We start from the raw sequence: 18,039 nt of genomic DNA, 5'->3' as shown, positions 1-18,039 counted from the left end.
AGAGGCACTTACGTGGAAGAGGGCTATCTGCATATCCCATGGATGGAACACAGACGAAAAGAAAAGACAAGAGACAGACCCAAGAAAAAAAAATAAGATGTAAAAGAAATGAATAGGATCTGCAGAACACACGGAGCTGGAAACGCAAATTATCAAATTACTTCAAATCCAGAGAGAAGCAATTCCTGTAGGAGGAAGATGAGACAGGCTCTCTACTTCTGCAAAGAGGCAGGGGGATCACTCTGCAGGCCCCTGACCCCATAGGGAAGAAAGTGGAGGATTCTCCCATATGCCTTTTGACCTCAGGAGTCAGAGGGGGGCCCAGGGAGCTCTGTGAGCACTGGGGGAGTCTTGCTATAGCATCTTCTTCACCTGGATGGGCTCACCATCCTCCCTGGGGAGGAACTCCATCTGTGGAGGGACTGAACTAGACCAGGGCTCACCCAGAGCTTGGCTATGTGTGGGGACGGAGGGAAAAGCATGGCAGGCTTGGCTTAAGGAAAGAGGGGGCAATGGAGGAAAACATAACTGCAACCCTGAATGGGATCGGGAAGAAGGGACTCCTGTAAGAGGCTGTGACCAAGTAGACCCCAACAGTGCTCCTGAAAAGGAGGAGGGGTAGGAACCACAGAGGCCATTCTTCCCTTCTTTATTTTGTTGGGGTTTTGCTCCTGCTCATTTATCCTACAGCAGGCTCTGTTCCCCTGTAACTGGATATCTCTGCTTCATTAAAACCCCACAACTAATTACGCCAACCATCACCGCCTTCACTGTCTTCCTTCAAGTCACCAGGTGCTTCCAGCCCATGTGAGTGTGTGTGTGTGCATGGGTGTGCGCTCAGACGCTCAGTGGTGTCTGACTCTTTGTAACTCCATGGACTGTAGCCCACCAGGCTCCTTTGTCTATGGGATTTCCCAGGCAAGAGTACTGGAGTGGGTTGCCATTCCCTTCTCCAGGGGATCTTCCTGACCCAAGGACTGAACCCAAGTCTTCTGCACTGGCAGGCGGATTCTTTACCACGGAGCCACCGGGGAAGCCCCTAGGGCCCTTGTGACAAAGGGCAAATCTCCAAAATCTGTCCCCACCGCGCTGCCCTAAATCTCCTCGGTGCCTCTAATAACACGCGTGCGTGGTTTTCTGCCCCGGCTGATCCTCTAACAAGCTGGACCAGCTATTAGACTGTGTCACCAAGCCCTTTGAGAAAGTGAGGACAGAGGGAGTGGCATGGGTCGCCGCTGAGGGCCAGAGAACTAGGAGGTGGGGCCACCGTGAGCAGAGGGACCTGTAAAGACGAAAAGCTGTCATCCGAACGCTGGATGGGTCCCCCCCACCCCACGGGGACGAGCCGGGCAGCGGGCTGTACTTACGGACTGGCTGCGTCTTGAACTCGGAGGCGGCGCTGATCTCGCCCAGGCCCTTGCCGTTGAGGGCCGCCAGCCGGACTGCGTACGTCGTCTCGGGCTTGAGGCCCACGATGGTGACGATGCCCTCCATGCTGGCTGTTGTGAGAACACGAAAAGGGTCACAAAGAGGGGAAAGCCTCTTGGTGAAACAGCGCAGCCACTGTGGAAAACAGTACAGCAAATCCGTCTGCGATTAAAGGTAGGATTCGATCCAGCACTTCCAGTTCTGGATACACGTACCAGAGGACTGAAAGCAGGGACTGGAATAGATATTTGTACAAACATTCACAGCCGTCTTGCTTACAAGAGCTGAACTGTGGAAGCAACCCAAATGTCCCCCGACAGATGAATGCATAAACAGAACGTGGTCTTCCATACAATGGAATATTATCCAGTTTTAAAAAGGCATGACATTCTGACGCACTACAACAGGGCTGAACCTTGAGGACATCACACTAGCTGAAACAGGACAGATACAAAAGGACAAATACTGTGTTATTCCACTTATATGAAGTACCTAGAACAGTCAACTACATAGAGACTATTAATAATCAACTATGGGCTTCCATGGTGACTCAGTGGTAAAGAATCATCTGCCAATGCAGGAGAAGCAGGAGATGCAGGTCTGATCCCTGGGTCAGGAAGATCCCCTGGAGGAGGAAATGGCAACTCACTCCAGTATTCTTGCCTGGGAAATCCCATGGACAGAGAAGCCTGGCAGGCTACAGTCCATGGGGTTGCAAAAGATTCAGACATGACTCGGAGACTAAACAACAACAACAACAAGAGTCAACTCTATAGAAAGTAGAAGGGTGGCTGCCAGGGGCTGGGGCAGGAGGGAATGGGGAGTTGTTATTTAATGGGTATTGACTTTAGGATGAAAAAGTCCTGGAGATGGACAGTGGTGACTGTATAACAATTTAATGCCACTGACCTGTGGACACTAAAAAATGGTTAAAATAATACTTTGTATGTTATATATGATACTCATTCAGTCATGTCTGAATTTTGCGACCCCACAGACTGTAGCCCACCAGGCTCCTATGTCCATGGGACTCTCCAGGCAAGAATACTGGAGTGGGTTGCCATTTCCTCTTCCAGGGGATCTTTCTGATCCAGGGATCGAACCCAAGTCTCTTATGTCTCTTGCATTGGCAGGTGGATTCTTTACCACTAATGCCAGCTGGGAAGCTCATGTCATATATATTTTACTACATTAAAAAAGTTAACTAGGAAACAAAAAGTCTGTTGGACATGGGATTAACCTGCCACAAAGTCGTTATGAGGTTTCAGGGGGATGTCAGGGAGGTGAAGGATGATTTTCTTCTAGTTCTAATCCTGATTATGCATAAAGTCCTCCTAGCCCTCCCCAAAGCTAGAGTGATGGGAGCTTCCTGGAGGATGAGTTCTCAGTAAAACTGCATTGGAAGATGGCTCTGAATTGCTCTGACACTGCGTCCTAATCCAATCCATTCTCAGCTCTACCCTCATTTCTGGGATTAAAAATTGCTACGGAAACAAAACTTACTTCACTGAGTTATTCCAATTAAACCTCAAAGGGAGAGTCAGACATAAACACATTCAATCCTCAGGGCAAGATGAGCTGAGCTCAGAAACGTCAAACTGCAGTCACCCAAGGGTCATTTTTCAGATCTTTGGAAATATATCATAGAACTGATTTAAAAGAGCTGTCTCTCCAGCTCTGCTTGTTAGGTTAATGTCATAATTACATGGCGATCCCTGAACATACCCAAGCAGGACTGGATGGGTGACAGCAGAGAACCTGAAGCACATGGGACCCAAATATGCAGAGCAGGGTAGCCAGGACCCCTCTGGGTCGTGCTCAGCACTTAAGCGGGGCTTCTGCTTGGAAAGCAGCTGAGCCGGCCTCATCCGTCCCGGCACGGTCACGAGAACCGGTTCTGAAGTGCCGGGGCGGCAGAAGGCCAACAGCCTCACATGAGACGTGACCACATCCTAAGGCTGGGGGCCAGTGACGGCGCCGCAGCACCAGAACAACAGGATGGCAGGCGGTGGCATCTGGCGGGGGGTGTCACGTCAGAAGCCAGGATCCAGTGAACTCAAGGGGTGTGTGTGAGTGTGCCCAGAGACATCATTCTTGAGTAAACCCCGACTCTGGAACGTACCTTCCTTGGCATCATACCACCTGGAGTGCCACACCTCCTCCCCCATCGCTCTCCACTCTGCTTTGTATTTGAGGATGGGCACCCCGCCGGTGGCCTCTGGCTCATCAAACTGCACCTGCGCTGTACTAGAGTATGGCTCCACCTGGTCGATGGACGGTGAGGACGGGGTGTCTGCGAGGAGGACACAGATGGAGACCCAGGTCAGCTGGGTTTGGCCCAGGACGTAACTTCCAATCACGAAGCATGACTCTCATTTAACTCTCGTGACTCTCCTGGTCTACCCCACCATGTAATTCTCTCCCAACATACCCCATGTCCAGCTTCTTAAGGCCCCTTAGCTCTCAGCCTCCTTACCCTTTGGTTGCTGACCCTTACTCCCCTTCTCCCCACTTTCTGTCATCACAGAAGGTCATGAAATGGACCAGCCCGGGTGAGGGTGGTGTAGCTGGAAGGGGCGCTCACCTGCTTGGACAAGGATGAATTCCAAAGACTCCTGTCCGATGCGATTCACCGCAGTACAGTTGTAGTTTCCAAAATCATTTTCAGAGTCTGGGGTCACCTTTAGAGAGAAGGAGGTCTTGGGTTACAAGTGTCCCACGGAATGGCCACAACCTCAGATCCTTATTTACTGAACTAAGAATAGAATCAGTAAAGCTCCAGCTCATAGAGTTGGTAGATGCAAACTATCACATACAGAATGGATAAACGACAAGGTCCTACAATATAGCACAGGGAACAACATCCAACTTCCTGGGATAAACTACAATGGGAAAGACGATAATAAAGAGGAATGCATCTCTGTGTATAACTGAGTCATGATGCTGACCAGCAGAGATGGGCGCAACATTGCAAATCAACTATATTTCAATAAAAAAGAAAAAAAAAAAGAAAAGGGGCTCATGAGGAAGGAACACTCTGCTCCCCTTCAGGCCCTGATCTGGCTCCTCGAGAGCAAGGGGCAGGCTGAGGCTGGCTTTCTTCCCTGACCAGTGGCTCCAGTGCTTAGGATGAGTCAGAGAAGCGAGGGATGGGATGTTAGCTGCATCCTGCAGCCTGTGCACTCAGACCCCGCCCCCTGCACCACGCCCGGCCCCCACACTGCCTCACCTCCAGGTAGCTGGCGGATGGGGTGTTGTAGATCTTGATGTTGCTGTAGTTGGAGCTGGGCAGCAGCTGACCGTCGCGGAACCACGAGATAGTGGCACTGGGGTAGGCAAACACCTCGCAGGTGATGTTCACCTGGTTCCCCTCCCACGTGTACACAGCCACAGGGCCCTGCAGCTTGGGGGCATCTGCAAAGAGGGACAGCGGCTCTCAGGAAACCCGCCGTGATCGCGGAGTCCCCCACACTCTGGCTCCCGGCCCTGGGATGGCGGGCGAGCCTTGAAGCCAATCTGACGCTGGGGGAAGGAGGGGATTGGGGCTTTTCCCACGAGCTGCGTGGGGAGACACGCAGACCTGTAAGTCTGAGGATGGTGAGGGGGGGCGGGGTCCCTTGGAGACACAGCTTTGGGATGACCTAGGGCCTACCGCCGCGGGACAGGTCTGTCACCCCGACCCTGTGCAAACCCCCCTGCCCCGCGTCCTCCCGCCATTCTCCTCACATTGCACTTCGAGGTACATGGACTGGGAGTCCTGGCCGATGGTGTTGCTGGCTGTGCAGACGTACTCCCCGGCGTCAGTGTACTGGATGCTCTTCAGGGTCAGGGACGACACGCGGGCGTGGCTGCGCACCACCATGTGCCCGTCCAGGGTCTGCCGGGAGGGGAGGGGCAGCGTCAGGGGCTGAGGTGGGCGGGGCTGAGACCAGGCATTGCTGCCCATGACCAGCCTCACAGCTCTCCCCTCTCTGTGGCAACGTCTAGGTCTTGCTTTAGGTACCAACTTGTGGCAGCAAGGCTCCAGAGAGCACCATGGGAACTTGGGTGCATCCCAAACAGAAAAAAAGGGTCTCAGTTTATCCAAGCGGCCTAGCCTCTGTGCCAAGACTGGCTTGGGAAGGGCAACCGAGGCCCCCAGACAGCTTGGCTTGGCATATCTGAAATGGAAGCCAAAGTCTGGCCAGCAGGCATTGCAGCTGCAACAGCCTCACCTCATGAGGTTCTGGAAAACCTGCACTCCCATCCTTTCCTTCCCGCCTATCTGCTGGTTCCCTGGTGCGTGCACACTTAATGGGAAATCTGAATGTGCCAAATGAAAGAAATGATACAAGAAAGTCATCTTTCTGCAGATGCCTCATTTTCTTGAATGCTTAAAACTAGAACAATTTCATTCCAAAAAAGTCTAACAATCTGGAGCTCAGGAGCTGTCACACTGGAAGTGAGGGGAACTGTGTCCCCTTTCCCGGATGGTGGTACAGAGATTCCCAGGCATATGTAGGATCCTAGACACCACAACCACCATGTTTTAGCCCGTGACACTAGAACTGTCTTCCTGAGTCTTTGGAATTACAAGAACTGGTCAAACAGGCAATCAGCATATGAGCCCGGGGCAATGGGTACTGGAATATTTCCTAGGGGTTTCCCCTTTACACTCTTAAGTAAAATGGTTGCTGGCCTAGGAAGAGTCTGGGCATGTGGTCTGAGTTCAGATCCTCAAGAAAGGGGGTCATCTGAAGAAGGAGTCTAGCTTCTCATGGGCTGGGCCACACTTTTATGTCCACTGCGTGGTATTCCACAGACAGGGGCATGTGAGTGCTCTGCCTGTAGCATCTGTCATCCCATGAGGTCGCGCTTTTAAAGAACTAGAGAATACCTGCCTTCAGGTTCCTTTGAGCTGCTAGTTTGGAAGCCTGAAATCCAGTACTGAAATATCATACAGCAGGCCAGTTTGGGGAGTTCAAAAGCAAGACACCATTGGCCTTAACTGTAGCCTCAGATCTACCACAAGAAGTCCCTCTGTCATCCTTGGTATTCAGCTGATCAGTAGTGTCCAATTCTTTGTAACCCTATGGACTGTAGCCCACCAGGCTCCTCTATCCATGAAGATTCTCCAGGCAAGAACACTGGAGTGGGTTGCCACGCCCTCCTCCAGGGGATCTTCCCAACCTAGGGATAGAACCCAGGTCTCTTGCACTGTAGGCAGATTCTTTACTATCTGAGCCGCCAGGGAAGCTCAGCACCCCTGGTAGAGCTAGTCTATTCCAGTCATGTAAGCCCCATCGCATTTCATACCCAGAAGCTGGAACACAACTGCCAGCAAGGAGACAGCAGAGCTGAGCAACACCATCCCCACCTGCTGCAGCGAGGGCCACCCCTCTCCGACAGGCATGCCCAGATGCCTCAGTTCTCCACCCCCAGGTGGCATGTGATCAGCCCCAGGTAGGCTGATTGGTTGAGAAGGTGCACCCCAAAGGATATGCACACGAATGTGAGCTGACCTGGGCTGGGGTAGAGGGCCTGCCTAGAAAATCAGAGACATCTGGTCTGTTAAAGATACTGGCTCCTGAAAACCCTTTTCAAGTGGGCTGACAGGGTCCATGGCAGTGGTGGTTTTCACGTGCCAAACAAAATCTTGACCCATCACCTAAACTTGTGGCATCTGGAGTGTGAGGTCATCCCTGCAGAATCTATGAGGGCTGACCTGACCTGCTCATCATTCCTGTTTCCCCAAAAGATAGAAGAGTGAGAACACAGGTTCAGCGAACAGTAACGCCAGCCAGAAGCTGAACTCTATAATTTTTTGTCACATATCCAGGACTTGTCCTTGGGCCACCACCACAAATAAGGAAAACTGACTGGAATCTTTCCAAAGTCAAGAGGACATTTCCATAAGAAGGAAGTAGCAGTAGAAGATGCAAAGAAAGTCATGTAGCTAAGAGAAGGACATCAACAAGCAAGCACAAAGGGGGACATTAGCAGTTTTTACTCAGAATAATCTAGAAAATGGTCAGAGAGAAATGACTGCATTGACAGTCCTATTTCCCCCCCCCCTTTTATCAGGTCTGTCTAAATTTCTCTCTGGAAAATTTTATCACTGAATGATGTCAACAGAGCAGCAGGCGGCCTTCCACAGGGAACTATAGTTTTGCGGTGGCTCAAGACAGGATTGATGACAGGATTACTTGCCAGATGCCCAGTTCTTCCCTCCGAGGGGGCGCAGACAGACTCCAGGGTGATTGGACTATTTCCCTCTGAAATGATTTACTCTGGCACCAAGCCAGAGTCAGACAGCGCCCCCTCCAAGCCATCCAGACCAGACGTCATGCAGGCTGATGGTCCAGATTCAAGAAGGAACTAGATAAACTGGGCATGAATGAAAAGATCATTATGGCAAGAAGACCCTGTTTTGCAAAAAAATCCTTAAGGGCAATTATAATTGCTCTTCTCATCAAAACATTTTTGTCTCTCTTCTTGCCGGGAGAAGTCCTAAGGCTTTCCAGAGCTTACAGAGTGAAATTGGTCACAACCCAAGCCTTCTTTCGAGCTCATCTGGATTCGTGGTCTTCATTCCTGACTGAGACAAATAGAAAGGAATGGAGTTTCTAAGCCCCAGCGGGCAGAACTCACTTGAAAGTCAATTATGTCCAGAGCGAGATAACTTAAGATAAGGACACTTTGGCAAAAGGGAGTGAGGTGTCTGCTTTCCTAGGAGTAAACCAATTACTTCCACTACTAATAGCAATCCTCTCAACATCTCCTTAATGCTCCCTGATAAATCTCAGCTCCTCCTCTAGCTGGGTCTAAATCTGAATGACAGGGGAAGATGTGCAAGGCCAAGTGGAATGAGAGGGGAAGTGGTTCAGGAGGGGCTGATAATGAACCCTTCTTTTCTCCTATTCCCAATCCTAATGAGCCTGTGACTTCTGGGCAATAAAGCACCCTGTCTGCGACAGCACCTCTGGGCTGCAGGAGGAAAGTGTTTCAGTGAGCCTGTGCACCTAGCTACAGTCCCTATGCTGAGGACGAAGGCATGATACAAAGGGGGCTTATAATGAACTAGATTCAACGACAGCAGGCTGCAGAAACTACCATCGGTGCCTGGGGACAGGCAGTCAACTTTTAAATATTAAACGGCATTAAATATTTATAGCCATGACCTGAACACATGAGTTATGTGTTCTGAATAATTATCATTTCTGAGAGACTAGGGGGATGGGTTTACCCAATTAAAATATAGTCCACAGGATTGCCATATTCCACATTTATGGTATTATACAATATCTAAGTTCCATCTAGAGAAAAGGTTCCTTTATATTTTACAGATTAGATTTTTGAACTTCATCTGAAGCATACTGGTTTTGATTTCAATTCTGTCACTTAATCACACAAAGCAGGTCAAGAATGGTAGACATAATCCTAAGTAGGGTCTTGGGTGCATAGCAATTACAATCTAAAGATTAATATTTAACCTCAGTTTTCAAACTAAGTCCCACATTGCCCAAATGGAAGCAAGTAGTCAGAGTAATTTCAAAGGCTAAATATGCTACTGACTTAAACACACACACACACACACACACACACACACAGAATCATCTGTGACACATCATTCTAATCTCATAAATTTAATGCTCTATAAAAGTAACATAGATGTGTTTAGCAATTTGGGAAAACCAATGAGAGATGTCATTTGCATTGCTTCGAGATGAAATGTGATGTGGTAATTTACCAAGACCAATCATGATAAAATAAGCGAGCAACAAGATGAGTTGAGCTGGAAAGGTAAGGGCTGAGTGGGTTTTTAGATCACTAAACTCTGTGACTTTATGATCCAAAGCCACATCAACCAGGTGAGAGTCAAAAAATTTCATCATTTCAAAATGCCTGGCCTGGGAATTGGGGCCATTTATTTCTCTGAGTATAATTACCTGGGTGTGATTTTATCAGCACCAGCAAGAGAATAAGATCCAGTCTTAGGAAATAACAAAGATTTGTTCATCCACTCCCAACACACCTTGCTTGCTCATCCTGCAATGGCACTATTGCTAAGTAACATCTACCACTATGGACCTATTCTTTAATCAAACTAAATTACTAGTTAGTTTTAGCATGTCTGGTTATTAAACTGCAATGGTGAGTTAAACTGTAGTGCTTGCAAAACTAAAGACTGACTAGTGGTCAGGTAAGCTATACCTCTTGCTTCTCTGGTCGAGTCCACGAAGCCTGGAGAGAACAAGATATAAAACACAACAAGAAAGCAGTAAAATTTTACAATATGTTGCTTTAGAGAATTGATGTATCCCACTGCATTCCGTGCACATGCAGTTTCTTTTCAATTCAGAGCTTTTTCCAAGGCCCACTTTCAATGGTGTGTTCACTGCCCAGTTTAACTTAGGATTTAGCTTATGCTCAGCTTTTCTGCCCCCCTTATGCACATTAAGGTGTACAAGTCACAGGTAAAGCCTCTCTTAATCTTTGGAAGACATACATATGGCTACCAGCTGACATATTAGACTGCTCCTATTCCCAAATACCTTGAATATTCCTCATGCTAGTAGGTGACACTGCTAGCTCTAACCACACAATACAGAGATACTTGTAGAGTAGGCTTCCTCCTTTGGATTTGATTGGACAGCTTATCATTCATATATTATTTTGTGCTCATGCATTTTGTAACTCTTTGCATGCATACTATCAAAAATCAAATTTTTATTTAAAAAAAAAAAGGAATGAAGAAAGGAACAGAGTGGGTATATTTAGGAATGAGAAGAATGCCCTTAAGACTATGGGGCAGGATGCTTGGAGGATATCGAACTCTGAGTGCTGTGGTAGGTTCCAGTTGGTTCTTAAAGGCAGAGGGATGACATGCAGGTTTAAGCATCTTCATCAAACATGGCATTCACAAAGGAGTGAGCCAACCCAGGAACACTGGGGGGTTTGGGTGTTTTCCTACCCACCTCAAGATTTTTTATTTATCCAGCACTGGGGAATCTACTCTGCTTGCAGCTTTTCTGATTTCATGATGGGAGTCAAAAACATCATACCTGATGTTGTTGACTGCCTGACTGTCCCTGAGGTTCAGATGGAAAAAGAACAGAAGAGATACCAGAGACACAGCAATGCAATCCCAGGAATGTGAATGAGTTAGCAAACATTTAGTAAGAGTCTACTAAATGCAAGGAGAGTCTACTAAATGCAAGGAGCTTTCATGAGAAATGAGGGATGTGGATGATGCCACAGGATGGTGGAGTGAAGAGGGCAGTGAGAAACAGGAACACGCATGGACCAGAGCAACAGCAGGCAGACATGTTACACGTGGCTGCCGTATCCGCATCGCTTAGAAGCTTGTGTGCCACGCGCCAGGGCCACACGAATCAAGACTGGTTTCAGGGCCTCCATCATATGAGTTGTTTGCTTTTCAGATCTGATTCGTCCTGCGTCTTTCTCAACTCACTGTGGTGGTTTTGTGGCTTTTAGAATAAGTGGATGCTAGTAACACAATGCTTCTAGTAGCCTGAACTTCCACCTGTGTGCCTGGTGAGATAATAAGATAAATCTTTTTTTTTTTTTTCTTAGAATAGAATTTCAGATGAACAAAGACTAATTTTTTAATTGTTAGTGTAGTGTTTAAAATTTCAAACGTCTAGCAAAAGTAGATCCCCATGCATCGTTTACCTGGGACACACTTGTATTAAAAAAAAAAAAATCTGGCAAGCCTAGTTGGGAAAAGCAGAGGTAGTTCTGTAAGTGGCTAAAGCACACCTCCTGGAAGGGGACTTGGTGAGGACATCAGTCCAGGTCCTGACAAACAGCACCAATGACAGAGCAGATAGGATCATCTTGACCCTGATTATTTGGTGAAGGCATGTAGCCCACTTTAAAATAACTTGGTATGCAAATACACACTTACAAATTGGAATATGATTAGCTTTTCAAAAATTGTTAGTTCCAGGTGCTTTTAACATTGCATGTTTCATGATGTTACACACAAGTCTGTAGGAATATGTATACAAACTAAACTGGAGTGATAGACACTTATCCTAGGCTTTCCCTGTTAGTCTTCTGTCCACATCCTAGATAAAAGACTCTAACTGCTCAGTGCAGGCACCTTATCCAGTGTTTAAGAGTAAGCACCTGATTTGTACTGAATGAGGAGTTCTTCCTGATGAAAAGACTTCAGTCTCCAAGGAATCCAGAGTTTCAAAAGGTTTCTCTTTTTTGTAGGATACTCTGTCAACTCAAGATACAAGGTTCATGAAATGCCCTTTACTTATTTCTGTCTCTTCTGATCTCAACACTTTGTGCCTCTCCTTCTCCTTAGACATTAAGGTTTTACTAGCCTTTCTTTCTCAGTCTCTTCAAAGGCCTAGAGATTTTCAAATGAGCAGACAATGGACTGTTCTGTCAGGGAGAGAGGGTGCAAATCACCATCTAGGGGTCTCATTCAGTAAATAAATAGTACCTGGACTTTAGTGCCACTTACTGCGAGTCTTTAAAATACCCGGCAATTTAAAAAATGAGTCTGAATAGGATGAGTAATAAAATGATGTGGATGCACAAACCTTCTTGGTATCACAATGACCTCCATACACAGAGATCAAACTGACCCATCACAATGTTCAAAAATTTTGGCCAACATATTAGTGACCACTAAGAAATGGATTAACTTTCAGACAGATGATCTTCCCTAATGATCTTAGTGCCCCAACCTTAGCCTAGCTATTATCAGTTGTTGAGTGAAACCAACTCAACTAATTAAAGCCTAACAGATTGATTATAATCAATCTGAAATGAGTGATTGGACTAAAGCTAGACATTATCAAAGATATGATGTGACTTTTGGGCTCATTGTACTTTTTTTTTGCTTTTTTTTTTTTCATCTTTTTTGAATGAAGAACATCAGTATTCCATTAGAAAGTCACCACAATTCCATGGTTGAAAGCTTTTGCTCTCCCTCCTCTTAAAAAGGATATATACTAGACTCAACTAAGCAGTGAAGCAAAAGAGAAAGCTGTACTTAATCAGTGTCTACTGTCACTAACTTTATTAAAGGAAGCATTGAGCCTCCCAAGAAAGTCATCAGGATCATTAGAGAGCACCATGGCATTATGCCCTCTACTTCTGAGCCATTGACCCCCGGTGGCATTCTAAGGGCTCAGTACTTGATTTTGTCCCAGTCAATATTTTTATCAAGGACTTGGACAAAGATATTTCAAATAAGTATTCATACAAGGTTGGAAGCAACAGCTAATACAGATGCTGGACAGCAGTTGTATGGGGAAGGCTGAAATACCTGCTCTTGGGTCTTGGACTTAGATCTGGGTCATCATTGACTGTTAGACCCCATTACTTTTAACACACATAAATGAAAGAGGGAGCCCCCACTGGCTGAAATACTGTGGACCCAAAGACCTCTAAGGACAGTTCTGATGAAAACCAGTCCTGACTGGTCAGCAAGATGGACTAACATGGTCATTCTCAAGCCAAGGAGTGTTTATGTGACTTTTTGGTAATCAGAACGATTAGAGGTGGTTACTAACACCTAAAGGCAAAAGAGCAGTGGTGCGAAATATCTTACAATGCACAGGACAGTCTCAGTGAAGAAAGTCTTCCCAAACTGTCATCCTGACCCCCGTTGAAAAATACTGGGTTGCAACAAACAAAACAATTTTTAATAGAAATAAATATAAAATTCAGCATTATCGGTTAGGCAATCAATTGCATCAGGACAGGACAGGGGATATGTGGCTTAAATGCAGTTCATACCAAAACGAGCTGGGTCTTTTAGCTGACCACAAGCTCAATAGGAGACAATGGAATGAGGACGCTACGAAAGGGCTAACATGATGCTGACTGCATGATGTCCATGTCCAGACCAAGCGAGCAATAAGCGAGGAGGACCGCTGCACTGGGTGCTGCCAACTGAGAGGGGACGCTAGTGAAGGGAAGCTCTCTAGTACAGGACGACCGGAAAGGCGAAGGGTATGAAGGCCATAAGGTAAGAGCAGCAGGAAAATAACCGGAAGTGTCACAGGGTCAGAGGACTGACTAGAGAAACACCGGAGGGCTGGTTAGCAGTTCCCACGCAAGGGACCCAGTGGCAGGGCGGCAAGGCTGGGAAGCAGCAAGCCCTCTTGAGCATTGGGGCTACCTCTTGCCCTGCAGAGGACTGACGCTGTCGCCCTTCAAGCAGGGGTTAAGGGACTTTCTGGCAGTGAGATGAGACAACCTCCAAAGGAGGCTTCTTTCCAACCTTCTGGGATTCTTGCAGGTCATGGGATCTACTTCTCAGGAGCCCTCCTGCCCTTCCTGGTAGACACAACTGTCTATTCTTAGCTCAGTGCATAATCTTGACTTGCAAAAGAAAATGGCTTGCCTCGGCTCCTACAGTTCTGTGACTCTGACAATCATCTTGATACCTAATTATTTATCATGCAACTTCAGACGCAGGAGACAATGAGGAGTGGCTGCCAGATAAAAGTAACATTTACTATTTGGAGATCAACTGGCTCACAAATAGGCCATCTCTGTTTTCTAAAGTTTTAGCCACTCCCAGTGTAAGATGACTGCCAGGCTGTTTTGATGTCAATATGTAATTAATAGAAATGGCAACTTTTCTCTACAGAGTTTCATTTAGGCAAATATGCTGATCGGGGGTTACATCACTGGCCAGTTTGGAAGACTCATTCATGTTTCAGTAATGTCACTTGAAGGCAGTCCATAGTAAAAGAAAGTACAACACAAGCTATGTAGCTGGGCTTAAATACTTTCTCAGACTGAGACTAATGATCTACACTGATAACTGAATTATGCAAAGCCTCCTTGGCTTGAGATGGTCTCTGCTGGACACGTTTGGTTTTAATATTTAGGAAGTATGAGGGTGTATTAGTGACTGGTTTTTTGTTCTCATTCTGTAAAAATGAATTCACAGGTACAAGCCAGAAGTATCTACCTATTAAAGGACTTGAGGTAGGCACAAATCACAATAACCTTTCTGGTCTAGCTTGGCTGCTGAGCTATTCCTAGAAAAGATATAGAATTTAAAACCATCATTAATCTGGTAGATGTTGTTTCTGTCCTTCACTTTAGGTCAGAGACATACACTGGGTCATTCTGGACAAATCTACTCTCAAGCTTGATACAGAGAAATCCTCCAAGTGGCAGCCCTGTGGTTTGAGCCCTGAGATGTACATTCAATCCATGTAACACACATGATGGGAGTTAAAAATCTGAGCTGAGGGTTTAATTCCAATGTTGATAAAGAAAGTATCCAAGTAAACACCACGTTACTTAATTCAGTTGGTTTTCACAATATCAAACAGCATATGCAAGTTTCAAAAATACTTAGCAGTTCCTCAGCTGAGTTTCGGTTAAGCTGAATTCAACTCTGGAGGTAAAACTTGCAAAAAATAATGGATTTTTTTTGGAACAGCAATTTCTGTTCCTCTTGATTTAGCTTTGTCTTCTATTAGTAGTAGAGAAATCAGTTGCTCAAATGGAAATTCCAAATTTGGCTCTGAAATTTCACACTCTCCCTTTTTAGCTTTATTTGAGTCTACTCTCTCTAGGGATTTCCTTATGCAGACAGAAGAGTGATGATCTATCCTTTTCTGACATTCCGGTCAATCAGCAATCCATTATAAATGTTCTTTAAGGCTATGGCCATTACTCCTGAATAGGTGACAAAGTTGTGGCTAACTAAAATGAAGCCCATTACTGCAGGATATATGAAAAGAGATTGGAGAAGTGCCATGAGACGGTTTAAGTTGCTTTAAAACCAAGCTTCTTCCTCCTCCTGCCTTTAGGCCCACTCAATAGCAAAGGCTGCCCAGTATGGGGTTGCCTCAATTTTCATATATTGTCAATAATAAAGACAGATTTCCGGCGACCTATAAATCCATGTGCTTGGAATCTATATCTTACGAGTCCTTTAAATTTGCCAGGAACGTTGCTGCAGTGCTTTTCAGTTCTCAGAGACTATCTTGCAGAACCTGGCGTAATCATCCTCATGTAGAAACTGCTAATTATTTTTGCCTTGAGAACAAAATGATACCCAAATGTGACTGAGAATACAGGCAGACACAAAGGCAACCAAGCTTTTGTGCATATAGTGCATGTGGAGCATGAATATACACATCACAAGGAAAAGAATTAATAGGCTCATTCTGACCCCTATTAGTTCTGGGAGACATTTCCTTGGGCGCTCCTGTGGTGAAGCTAACAGCACCTAGGGCACCAGGATCTCAGTTTCCCCCTCTTCCTCCCCAGCTCCATAACTGTGCACTGGAGAATCCCTATCCCCATCCTCCTCGGGATGTCTAACTTACCCACACCCACTAACATGACATCTCTGCAGATCCATGCAAGGAACTGTGCCTCCTCCATCTCAAGGGGATGCTGAGTAGGCCACAGCCAGGGCAGGCGGGAGGAGGGGGCCCACAGAACCTGGTGGGGACCTCCAGTGACCCCATCCTATTTTCTGGTTCACTGAAGAGGGTTGGCCATGGAGCAGACTCAGCCCGGGTCGGGTCTGAGTTCCACGGCCCTGAAACTCTTGGGTGATATTATACCTTTTCTTCGCTGCTGATGTTTCGGGTGGATGTCCTCCAGGTGATTGAGGGAATGGGGTCTCCCGAGGCTTCACAGGTAAGAGTGACCTGTTCCTCTAGTTCCATGGCAGTCTGGTTCTCTACGTAGGTGATTTTGGGTTTTGCTGAAAACAGAGAACATTTCTGTGAGTTTACCTGATGATGTATTTTTAGCTTTCCAGGTTTGAATTATAAATGCACCTATCCAATGAGGTTATTAACTTATGAAGCCTAAAGCCCTGTTCTAGGTGTTGCACAAGATAACGAGCTGAACTCCCCGGGGAGCTGACAATGAAGCAGGTATGTGTCAACACCAAAGCAACAATAGTAACAACAGCATCCTGTAGTCCTGTACGGTGACAGCAACGAGCACAATGGTGCAAAGGCCTGAGCAGAGGATCGGCCCGCCTCCAGCTGAGTCTTCAAAAGAAGACAGCCTTGGGGCTGGGTTGTGAGACTTTCAGGAGGTAGAACTTAGCGGGGACACAGTCATTCTGAGGGTGGAAAGCCATGTGAATGAAAGCAAGGAAGCAAGAACGTGTGAGGACAGAGTGGGGAAGAGAGCAGAGTGTCACGGTCCATGGGCTTGTGCCTCAAAGCAGTGGGAGACAGCACTGGATCCAGGCAGACAGTGTCTTGATCATCCGGTGACAACGCTTGCTTGAATTTTATCCTGTGCCTGCTGGCCCCCTCACGGTGTTTGGTCAGAGGAATGAATGCTCATTTGCGTTAGAGGAAGGTTAATCCGGGAAAAATTAAAGATGGAGAAAGCCTGAAGGTGGAGAAACCAACCTGGAAACCGTGGAATCCCTCCAGATATGATGCAATATGATCCTGAACATTGTCTCTAGGGGAATAGAGAAGGGGCAGCTTCCAGAGAGATGCTGAAGGAAAGCTTTGCAGGAAGTGGAAGTGAATGGAGTGCAAGTAGAGATGGGGAGAATCCAAAGGAGGGATGAGGAGACCAAATGACTCAGGAGATTCTGAGCACCTCGGAGGGCTGTGCTAGCATTAACTCGAGTAAGGAAATGTGGTGGGTGACCTTCTGGGGGCTGGGGAGTGGCTGGGGAAGAAGATGAGTTGAGATGAGTTCATTTCCAAATGTTTTGGGTAACGCAAGAAAGCGCAGGCATTCACGGCTGAGTTTAAATGTTAAAACATTAGAGAAAATTGAATTTTCCCAATTTAAAACAATTATACTCTGAAATCACTAAACCTTCCATCGAAAAGACAGCACTGCACAAATGTAACTTATTTCACTAATAGAGAAAAAAGCCAGGCTAGATAAACACATAATAAATAAATTCGAAGTATGGAAAATTTTTGAAAGGACTGCATTTGCTTTATATTCAAATTCATACGGTAACTTCAAGTAGGCTAATAAAACTACTGCCTATTATATATCCTCCAAGTTGAGGCCTTGATTCTATTTTAATAAACAGAAAACAGTGATGGAGCTGTGCATTTTCCATAGCAAATATCTACTTCTATATGAAATGACCCATATCGTTCAAATATTCTCCTACAGCTTATCTGTCCTAACAGCCTGCTTAGAGCAAATCCTTTTTGAAGGTTAGCATCAAGGCACGTCTAATTCAATGAGGCCAAATGATCACAAATTTGAACAAATTTAATGGAGCCCACATGAGTGAGGTTTTCCTCCAGGAAGGTTCTGTGTCTATCTTGATCAACAAAACTTCCAAGGAACTTACAACCCATGCTGGATGGAATAAGTATTAAGTGTTTTTGTTGAAGAAGAGGTTTTACAGAGGTAAAATAAAAGTTGCATTTCTTTTCTGTTAAAAATGACAAATTGAAAAGTTAAAAAAAAAATCAGCCAAACAACTGAAGTCACTGAACTCTCACGGTGGTCTGGGGTCCGAGGGCAGCTCCCAGAAAGCTATGTGGACACTGTGATCCAGACAGTGTTTGTGGATATTGTCCTGCCCCCCAGCACTTTGTCCTAGCAGCAAAAGTTAGCAGCAGATCACGGACAGTTAACACCTATGAAGAATATTTGGTC

General features: G+C 46.1%; 1 protein-coding gene across 5 annotated transcripts in view; it reads right to left on the bottom strand.

Annotated features, from left to right (window-relative positions):
• NCAM1 (neural cell adhesion molecule 1) overlaps positions 1-18,039 on the bottom strand; it is a 348,410-nt gene that overhangs the window by 41,920 nt on the left and 288,451 nt on the right. For all 5 annotated transcript variants that reach the window (XM_061144838.1, XM_061144856.1, XM_061144847.1 and 2 more), the window contains exons 8-13: positions 15,999-16,141; positions 5,155-5,305; positions 4,658-4,842; positions 4,013-4,109; positions 3,551-3,721; positions 1,368-1,499 (exon numbers count right to left, since the gene is read on the bottom strand). In XM_061144838.1, coding sequence (XP_061000821.1) covers positions 1,368-1,499; positions 3,551-3,721; positions 4,013-4,109; positions 4,658-4,842; positions 5,155-5,305; positions 15,999-16,141 — 879 coding nt within the window. The remainder of the gene's footprint in view (positions 1-1,367; positions 1,500-3,550; positions 3,722-4,012; positions 4,110-4,657; positions 4,843-5,154; positions 5,306-15,998; positions 16,142-18,039) is intronic.

Source organism: Dama dama, chromosome 1 (assembly GCF_033118175.1).
Source record: "Dama dama isolate Ldn47 chromosome 1, ASM3311817v1, whole genome shotgun sequence".
Classification (NCBI taxonomy): domain Eukaryota; kingdom Metazoa; phylum Chordata; class Mammalia; order Artiodactyla; family Cervidae; genus Dama; species Dama dama.
Note: the sequence above shows the minus strand (reverse complement) of the source record. Positions and strands in the feature narration are given on the sequence as shown.